This window comes from Amia ocellicauda, chromosome 17 (assembly GCF_036373705.1).
Source record: "Amia ocellicauda isolate fAmiCal2 chromosome 17, fAmiCal2.hap1, whole genome shotgun sequence".
Taxonomy (NCBI): Eukaryota; Metazoa; Chordata; class Actinopteri; order Amiiformes; family Amiidae; genus Amia; species Amia ocellicauda.
Genome location: NC_089866.1, coordinates 20,334,036 through 20,344,752, shown reverse-complemented (window position 1 = coordinate 20,344,752; position 10,717 = coordinate 20,334,036). Strand labels below are relative to the sequence as shown.

The following is a 10,717-nucleotide window of genomic DNA, read 5'->3' as shown; positions in this document are numbered from 1 at the left end:
TTCACTTTTTGTTATGTTACAGCCTTATTCCAAAATGGATTAAAGTCATTATTTTCCTCACAATTCTACAAACCATACCCCATAATGACAACGTGAAAGAAGTCTGTTTGAAATCATTTTTCTGTACCCTTCCCCAGATCTGTGCCTCAATACAATCCTGTCTCGGAGGTCTACAGACAATTCCTTGGACTTCATGGCTTGGTTTGTGCTCTGACATGCACTGTTAACTGTGGGACCTTATATAGACAGGTGTGTGCCTTTCCAAATCATGTCCAATCAACTGAATGTACCACAGGTGGACTCCAATCAAGTTGTAGAAACATCTCAAGGATGATCATTGGAAACAGGATGCACCTGAGCTCAATTTTGAGTGTCAAGGCTGTGAATACTTATGTACATGTGCTTTTTTTGTTTTTTAGTTTTAATAAATTTACAAAGATTTCAAACAAACTTCTGTCACGTTGTCATTATGGGGTATTGTTTGTAGAATTTTGTGGAAAATAATGAATTTAATCCATTTTGGAATAAGGCTGTAACATAACAAAATGTGGAAAAAGTGAAGCGCTGTGAATACTTTCCGGATACACTGTACTTCTTGCTTTGCATTACTAGTACTCCTATTGTTATTTTGATTTCACCTATGCTCCCTTTCCCTTAACGATGACTTCAATTATTAGCTTCTACAATCTAGGATGTAAGACTTATGCAGTAAACAACACACTTGTGTACATTTCAATTTGTAAATTGCATCATGTTGTGAACTGCACTGTATCATTGCACTTTGTATTGCTCTTACATTTTGTCTGTGAAGAAATAAATAGTAATATTGACTGAAAAGTTGGTTTCAAACGGAAACTGCGCCGTACGACTCCTCTGAATGAAACACTAAAGTAAGTTAGAGAAATAGTTCATTTTTACAATTCTGAGAATATTTTCTGAATATGAAAGAAAGGCTTTTCCATTGGGATTAATGTGGATAGAAAGCCACAGCAGAGTTGGGTGGCCTTGTACAGACTTTACGTACATCCTAAATTTGTCCTTTTGGAGTTCACTCAATTAATACTAATTTACTTAGCTTGAAACTGCAAGTCACTATTCAAGACATATTAACAGCAGTTCTATAATTGTTTTAAGATAATTAAACTGATTTAATCTACAAAGCAAGTTTGCAAATACAAGTTTCAACTTATGCTTATTTATGCTTGTAAAATAAATTGTTGCATGCTTAGGTTGGTGCAGAAAAAGCAAGACGACATTGTTTAAATCTGTAGATGGGCAATGTTCAAATACATCCTAAGGAAGTTTTATGTGAAAACATAGCATTTCAATAAAATTTTCTGAATTAGATGAAAGGCCACAGACACAGGTAAGGAGTGCTTCATCTTTATTTAAAAAATAATGTTAAACTTAGAAGTGCCTCTTGGCGCATTGTTGTAGCACATAACCAACACCCAAGAAAAAATTAAACTGAAATATTAAGGAGTATGAACATATTTGACCAAAAACGGTTTATTTCTAAATGCTAATTTAGTTTAGTACAAGAACAAAATGGCTGCCACATGCATTAAAATGAACTTGGTGTCGGTTATTTTATAGTGTATTTGATTGAAATTCGGCACAGTACAAAAATAAAATTTTAAATATATGTAAATATTAGTATTAAAATGCATTCAGAGCAATTTTAACTGTGTTAATTTGTTAAAGATTACTGTTGGCATATAGATAAACATTGTAGAAACTTTCAAGCATTTTGTTCATTTTGTAGATTCAAGTCCTTACCATTTCAATTTTATTTGTCCACTGTACAAAATGAATGTTGCAAAATTAGGGCAAAGAGGAATGAGGAATCCCCGGGGGGGGTTGAAAATTGCAGTCATTTCAATGTCTCAAAATCTCCACGAAATCAATGAAATCAGGCAGATATCAAACATATCTTTGATTCACAACCAACCATCGCTATGGGACACATCCAGTGAAAAATCACACATCAAATGACATTATGGAGGCAAACTAGACATGGTTTGTCGTGCTTGTCAATAACAGAGCTCAATTTTGGTGGAGCTCAGTTATTGAAACGGGTAAACATGTCTAATTTTCAATTTGTGCGCCTACTAGAAATATGCGATGGAAATAAGCGGTTTCTGCTGCTGATATAGGAGTTTCTAGGTGAATACAAGCTATGGCACCATGCACCCCCCCCTCTAAATATGCCACTGGTCGTGTGTATGCATTTATATATTTTGGAGGCAAGGTTGAAATACAGTACGGTGCAAAAGTTTTAGGCAGGTGTGAGAAAATTCTGTAAAGTCAGAATCCTTTCAAAAATAGACATGCTAATTTAGATTTTTCAATCAAATCCATATTTGGTGTGACCACCCTTTGCCTTCAAAACAGCATAAATTCTTCTGGGTACACTTGCAGTTTTTGAAGGAACTCGGCAGGTAGGTTGGCCCAAACATCGTAGAGAACTAACCACAGTTCTGTGGGTTTAGGCAGCCTCAGTTACTTCTCTCTCTTCATGTCATCTCAGACAGACTCAATGATGTTGAGAACAGGGCTCTGTGGGGGCCAAACCATCACTTCCAGGGTTCCTTGTTCTTCTTTACGCTGACTGTCGCTGTAGGTTTGGGGTCGTTGTCATGCTACAGAATACATTCGGGGCCAATCAGATGCCTCCCTGATAGTATTGCATGATGGATAAGTATCTGCCTGTACTTCTCAGCATTGAGGACACCATTCATTCTGACCAAATCCCCAACTCCATTTGCAGAAATGCAGCCCCAAACTTGTAAGGAACCTCCACCATGCTTCACTGTTGCCTGCAGACACTCATTCGTGTACCGCTCTCCAGCCCTTCGGCGAACAACCTGCCTTCTGCTACAGACAGATATTTCAAATTTTGACTCATCAGTCCACAGCACCTGCTGCCATTTTTCTTCTCCCCAGTTTCTGTGTTTTCATGCATAGTTGAGTCGCTTGGCCTTGTTGCCACGTCGGAGGTATGGCTTTTTTTATGGTAAGCCATACCTCCACTTCTGACCAGACTTCTCCGGACAGTAGATGGGTGTACTAGAGGGACACTGTTTTCTGCCAATTCTGAGCTGATGGCACTGCTGGACATCTTCCGATTGCGAAGGGAATTAAGCATGTGTCTTTCATTTGCTGCAGTAAGTTTCCTTTCCACTGCGTCTACAGTCCTCAGCATTGCCAGTTTCTTTGTGCTTCTTAAGAAGAGCTTGGACAGCACATCTGCCTGGGAGAGACCTTGCTGATGCAGTATAACTACCTTGTGTCTTGTTGCAGTGCTCAGTCTTGCCATGGTGTATGACTTTTGACAGTAAACTTTGGTTTGTTTGGTACAATTGCTTAATCATACACCTTACTATAAATCCCTGACTTTGTGCAAGTGTACCTAAAAGAATTGATGCTGTTTTGAAGGCAAAGGGTGGTCACACCAAATATTGATTTGATGTAGATTTTTCAACTCTTCACTTACTTTGCATTTAGTTAATTGATAAATTGATGTATTAACATGTCTATTTCTTAAAGCATTCTAACTTTACAGCATTTTTTCCACACCTGCCTCAAACTTTTGCACAGTACTATATATATAGATAATGTATCCTACATGCGCTCAAGTGTTTGATATTATTGAAAATGGTGCCCCACCTGCCAAAAGTAAATTAGCTCATAAATGTTCCAGTTTCCCACCCAATAGAAACCTACCCACAAGTCCAGGGTTCATGATTTGTGAATGATAAGAAAACCAGAGTCTTGATTTAATCCAGATCCTAGTTTGCATCTGTAGCTCTTTTATAGATGCATCTTATTCTTGCAGATATAATATTTAAATATAAAAAAGGCAGGCCTATTTGTTCTCCATGAAGTATCAAAAAGCCCCCTGCAAAAACAAAGTCAGTTCTTCAGACACAAAATGCAAATTTCAAAATGAAAAGCTTAGGTCAGGTCTTAAGACAGACAAAAATATGTAACATGCATTTCCAAGAATGACCCTCAAAACATCAGCCCACTGCTTTAACTTTGCACAGTCCCCGGCTACCCTTACAGTTGCCAATCAAACTCATTCAGTTAGCTCAGTCTCCCTGCACTATCCTATAGTCATAATGTGTGATGTGAATGCTGTTAACCATAACAACTCTGTGTAGAGATCAATACAGAAACGTAACTATTTATTGAAAACCTGCTTGTTCATTTCATTTGGAGACTTCAAACCCGTTGCAATTTATGGCTTCAATGCATCACTTCTTTGTCTCAATGTCTCGCCAGGTTACAGTCCACATGCTGCAGGTTTTAGCAGTGTCCCCCAGGCTTCTCTGGAAGGGCTTGGTAACAGCTTTAAGGCCTCTGGAGTGCTGCATGTGTGATCTACAGTGGGTATACAGTGGGAGGGACGCAGTGCAGGAATCTTCTCCCTGAATCTGACGACAAACCTGGGATGGCTAGGGGAAGAAAGGCTAGGGGTAATACGTAACTCTAGATTACAAAGGACCAGCTGTTCTTTCTGGGCAAAGAGCTTCATTTTAAAAGCTTTGACTGTGAACCCTTTAAAAGTATGCAAAAATAAAAAGCATTCCATTCACTTTACTTTTTTTTTTTAAGCTTAATGGCTACATTGTCATTTTTTCTTTATTAAAAAAAAGTGCATTTCAATGAAGTATGTATTTACATATGAACAAACTGGGTTGAACATGTTTAAATGTAAATTATGTCACCATGGGACTATGTAAGTAATATCGATCACATCGAGACAAGGAACCCATTAAATGTAAACCTCATGAAAAGCTGGCTCGTCCAAGCGGGCATAAACCACGCGAGATCAGAACAATTGGGAATTCCTGGTGAAGACAGCACAAAAAAAACTTCCCCATATTTCCTGAGAGACAGTGTTTGTACAGATGACTGACTTGCTTTTTGCAGATTGAAACAATAGCTGAACCACACAATACAGCATAGGAAGCATACATTATGTGTTAGTGGTTAAGATGCACACTGGAAGGACTGAAGAGCAATCTGAACCCTAGGACCTGTAGACACCCAGTGCAAACTTAACCTGAATCTCATATTAAAAGAAAACCAAAAACATAAAAAACATTGCCTATTACATGCTTCAAGAGCAGTTCTAAAAGTTAGGTGAGAAAAGTTAATTACTGATCTGGCAATTAAGAAGCTGATTAATTTTTTACCCTACAACATTTCTAGCTGCAAGCCTCTTTCACAAATAGGGTTTATTTGGTGTTGCAGGACTGCCAGAACAATAAAATACAAGATATTTCACTGCGAAAAAACGGAACATGGAAGAGCATAAAAAGCAAAATATAAATCGACCAATACTTAAATTAAAAAACAACAAACAAAACAAAATGAAGGAAAACCCCAAAATGTTGGACATGGGTCTTGCTCAAAAATATCAAAACGTGTCTTCAGTCAAGTGTCCCTGATTTTTCAGTTTCTCCTTTTTTATTTGGTAGAATTACCTCAGATAAAGCTCCCGTGTATATATCCCTGAGCTCTCAAGCATAAATACATCTACTGCTTCAGTAGGGCTGCTCTATAAACAAAAAGTGATGTGCGTTTATCGCAACAGCATAATGTCATTATGTCACAATGAAAAGGACCATGATGCAAGGCGGTGCTATATTAAGAAGTATGAACAATTACAGATCAAGAAAAGAAAAAGAGTTAGGAGATGAATACTGGTTCCCGTTTTTGTGACATATGTTTAGGGACTTATTCAGGTAACAGACATGTAGTTGTATTCAACAGCTTATTGCAACAGGCATCAGAAAATTGCGGCTTCGGCCAGGAAGGTGTCCACGGACGGCGGACTCAGGAGAACTGATGTGGATTTTTTTTTTCCCCTTGTGGGTTTCCTTCACCATAAGCTTCGCAGATCAGGGTTTTATAGAGATCTGTATGAGCAGAAACAACAAAACCAGGGAAAGAAAGAATAAATCACCTCAGATTGTCTCAGCCATGTGAAAATTCCTCACTGAAGTGTCTCCCTTGGCTCTCAGGATCCTCAAACTTGCCTGGAGGAAGACTATTGCCCCAAAACATGCAGGTGCAATGCACTGACAGCCCCAGTGCAGTCCTTCAGTCAGCTACAGCCAAGAAACAGTGGACTTCTAGTGGACACTTGCACAAGGCGGGCGGCACATGGCAGTGGCTCCTGGGACTGTGTGTGTGTGTGTGTGTGTGTGTGTGTGTGTGTGTGTGTGTGTGTGTGTGTGTGGCAGGAGGAATCAGATGTCCATTCTCTCAGGTGGGGAAGAAATAACGACAGCAGTCCCCTCTCTCCAGTTTAGCTCTCGGCTAAGACTCTCCAGTCTGTGTGTTGCCCTGGGTGACAGCTTGCGTCGCTTGCTCTGGCAGGTGGGAGGGGTCGGAGAGGATGGAGGTTGTGGTGCTGAGCTGTCGAAGTGTACGTAACACCACTGGGAAGAAAGAAATGCCGTCAGCTGACACAAGAACTTAATTCATGTCACACAGGCACATCTGCTCACCAGATTAAAGCCACTGTAGAAGAAGGGTACATGTTCTCTAGGCAAATCACATCACACCACACAGAGTAAAATGTGTACACTATTTTGTAGCAAGGATTGTGTTCTCCGTTTACTAGAAAATAATACTTCACAGCAGCTATATTGAAACCACACATTGATTATATTTTAATATTATACAGTTAGGCACTGATCTTAAAATGATTTGGTGTTGAAGCCTGATATTAGTTTACCTTGCTGTATTAAAAGGGTTGTAAGAATCTTAAAGTGGCATCCATTCTCTTCATAGACATTGCTGCACAGAGAAGTAACTTGGTAATATCAATAAAATGAGGATTATAAGACTGACATGATCTGAATTTCCCTTAATCCATAATCAGCATGCAGCCATTCGGTGTAGCATTAGATCATAACTAGACTAGAGGACTAGATTGGCACTGACCGCCCCCCAAGTTTCATTATGAAGTTACAAATGGTTGGGCACACCTTTCCTGAACATCATCAGAACAGTGAGACAGACTGGGGGGTGGGGGGGGATGTGCTCCACATGAATTGCACTTTGAAGTCTATGGGACATCCCAAATTTGGGTGTGGAATACATATACATATATGGTAAGGGCCTATGTTAAAATGTGAGGCAGTATTCCAAAGTCTTATCTCATCTAGCCAGTTTCATTCAAGTACCACATCACTGTAATGCATTTTCTTTTTCTCAGTGTTCACCTCTGGAAAACCCAGCATTCATCACTGCACAGCGATGTCATAAAGTGGTTACCACGCAAAGGAAGCAGTTACAGATCGCTCTCATCAGCATTTTCACAGCTTTCCTCTTCCTCAATAGCAGATATAAATCTTAAGATCAAATGACTAGTGATGTGCTTTTTCTTTTGTTGTGTTCCTTTTTTAGATTTCAGGTCTCAGCTTGATTTGTTAACATGTATCAAAACTCACAGACTAAAACAAGGAGCTTATACAGAAGGTGACCATCAAATTAACCAAGAGATTGATCGATCAATTTTGCCAATGTTTAAACACTGGGGAAACTGCTGTTCAATCTGACATGCTCTGGAAACATAGGACCTTTGAAACCATGCTGAATTAAGTGTACAATAAAAAGCAGGGGTGGTATATGAATGACGAAGTATTAGAAATAACCCAAAACAAGCAATCATAACTGGTAAATGTAGAAGAAGGAATACACCTGAATATAGTTACCTATCTGAACTAGGATGTATGCGTTGTTTTTTAGATGAACTGTATATTTTAAATTCTGCACTATTTAAACTGTACTTTTACTGTATGCTTTATTTTAATTTTGTACTGCATTATTGCACTTTTGTATTGCTCATGGAAGTCACCCTGTATAAGGGCTTCTGCTAATAAATAACTAGTTTTTAGTCAGGTTCACTTTCAAATACAACAAACGATAAATATTCAGCACTGAACAGACACAGGCTGTGGCTATTTCCAGAACATGTTAAAATGAACAAATTGATTAGTGATGAACACCCTCCCAAATGCAGATGCACACACACAACAGGACATAGAGCTTACTTGGTCGCAGAACAGGCAAGGAGCAGTGTTGGTCTAGCCAGGACAGGGTGGTCTGACACAGCTCCTCTGTGCTGGTCGTAGAAACCATTGCATTGAAGGACTCGAACAGCGGCTTTATGATAATGCTGAACTGTTGAGGCGTGGGTTAAGGTTGAACACGCAACAACTAAGAGCTATTAAAAGAATCATATATTTAAGACACATTGAAGCATTTAAGGACCTACAGAGATTATTAAAGACTTGGTTTATCCTACTTTCTATTCTTTAATTGTATAAATATATTAAAATATCCCGTTAGCACCCACTATGCTACTTAATTTTCCTGTTCGCTCTAAGGTCTAAACAAGAACCATGCTTTTCAGTCTTTCGCCTTTACTTCAGTTTCACCCTATGTCAAATCCATCTGCTTTAGCTCCTTCTCATTTGTTTGCTGCCAAGTGTTATGTGGTTGGCCTCTAGGTCTTTTGCCTTGTGGTGTCCAGCGAAGTGTGGTCCCAGCCACAGAACTTTGTTCCACCATCAGGACATGTCCCAACCATCCGAGTATCTTCCTCATCTCTGTTGTAATATAGCCAGTATTTGTGCGTTTCAGAAGGTCAGAGTTAGATATCTTGTTTGGCCAAAATATCGGACAGATTAGTTTCTGCCTTTCATAATGGATGTATGGAGTCACTCTCCAGCATTCACTACCATACAACATCACCGATTTAACATTACTGTTGTACAGTCTGATCTTGGTATTCAGCTGGTAGTGTTTGGTATCGCTGGAAGGCTACTGTGGCCTTGTTCAGTCTGCTCTTGATATTTTTACTGGTGGAGTTTTCCTGACTGACCAATGCGCCTTGGTAGGTAAAGTTCTCAACTTCCTCTACTCCCTCAAAGTGTATAGAAGTGGTTTGTGTTAATTCTGAGTACTTGACTCTTCTTTATGTTGACTTAGCCTAGTTGTCTGGAAAAGCAGCAGAGTCTTGTGGTCTTGTCTTGCATGTGGTTGTTTTCTTTAGATAAGAGGTCTATATTGTCAGCAAAGTTGAGGTCTTCTAATGACTGGAAAATACTCCACTGGATGCTCCGAGGTATATTTTTAGTGGTGTTGCTCATCACCCAATCAATAGCCACAAAAAAACCCCACAATGCTAGCAGTAGCCTGTTCAACAGACCCTTACACAGAAACATGTTATTTCTTCGTAAAATAATGATTGCAAAATTGCAGAAGAGGCAAGTTTCTAGTAGTTGTTACCTAGCATGCAATGTCAAAATGCCAGCTTCCTACAAGCTCTGCTTAAACACTGGACTTGCATCCGTACATTTTGAAACCAACTGCTACACCCATGCAGAATGTTACTCCTATCGGCAGTACCCATCTCTCTGGCATGAAGTATTAGCTCCACCATGCAGGTGGAAGCAAAGCACAGGAGAACATTGATATCAACAGTTTTGGTTATTATTCAGCATTATCAAGATTGAAAACCTCTCATCTTTCCTCTGATCTTTAAATGGTATTCAGAAGATGCCACTACCAATCCAAACAGTACTTTCCTGAACTACTTAAACTACATTTATAGTAATAAAAAGAGAAAAAAATATATATTCCGAGATCTAGATATATCTCAAAAGAGTCAGATGTGCAAAATCTTGAGAACGTGGGCACAGAAACCCCGATAAGAAGTACAATGTGGAAAGACGTGTAATTTGAGAAATTCCCCCCCGCCCCTTTCGATTAATTCCGTAATGGCAAGATGAGGCATCGAATGTAGCTATAATCCTTACTCAGGACCCACTGATGCCGAAAGCCACACGTACAGATGTAAAAGGATACAATCCAGAACTTCCAGTTCTGAAGAGTTCTATTTTTCACATACTCATCAAACAGGTCTCGCATGTGATCGAAGCGGTGCCGGGTTATAGGGACCCCTGTAGCTGGGAGCTGCTCCTGGCAAGTGCTGAAAGACACGACACACAGAGCAAAGTGAGCAGCTTCACCTGACCACACATTGTCTTACAGAGAGAGCCGACTGCCTGAATACTTTCAATTTGCAAATAAAACACAAATATAAGGTGATTTTAAATTATGTGAACTGTATTGTACTTTATGTCTTTTAGACTGATAATAAAAATTAATGTTCAAATTCTTAACAAAAACAAACACAAAAAAAGCAACCATAGACATGAGTAAAGATTCATAGTGCCCATTAACTGCTGTCCCAAATATTAAATGCATTGGATGTCATGCTGCAGTAAAAAAAAACGAATTAAAACAAAGTTCCAAAACAGAGTCTCTAGTTCAGTCCACTTCTAGTCCTGTTAACGAAGACTTAATGAGACCCAGCTCCATGACCATCGTCCTCTCGCAGAGGGGGAACACTCACTTGATCGAAGCATTGAGCTCTTCGATTTCTTCCCTGAGACGTCTGGCTTCCTCCTGCATCTGCAGCCGCTCCTGCTGTAACTTGGCAATGTATTCCACCGTCTTCTGCAGGGTGGCAGCATTACTGATCTGATGATAAACACAAACCAGAGAGATCACTGTTCCCTCAGCGCTGTAAAACTGGAAGCAAAAATGTCCCCTTTCAGCGGAGAAAGCATTAATATAGAAAAAGTATTCAGATTACAATATTGGTCTGTTTTCCAACACTTCTTAT

The 10,717-nt window shown here is 39.4% G+C and overlaps 1 protein-coding gene across 3 annotated transcripts in view; it reads right to left on the bottom strand.

Moving 5' to 3' along the window:
* Positions 1 to 5,228: 5,228 nt before the first annotated feature.
* Positions 5,229 to 10,717, bottom strand: part of mlxip (MLX interacting protein) — a 29,328-nt gene continuing 23,839 nt past the window's right edge. For all 3 annotated transcript variants that reach the window (XM_066690359.1, XM_066690361.1, XM_066690360.1), the window contains exons 14-17: positions 10,445 to 10,572; positions 9,895 to 10,018; positions 8,076 to 8,205; positions 5,229 to 6,455 (exon numbers count right to left, since the gene is read on the bottom strand). In XM_066690359.1, coding sequence (XP_066546456.1) covers positions 6,334 to 6,455; positions 8,076 to 8,205; positions 9,895 to 10,018; positions 10,445 to 10,572 — 504 coding nt within the window. In that variant the 3' untranslated portion in view covers positions 5,229 to 6,333. The remainder of the gene's footprint in view (positions 6,456 to 8,075; positions 8,206 to 9,894; positions 10,019 to 10,444; positions 10,573 to 10,717) is intronic.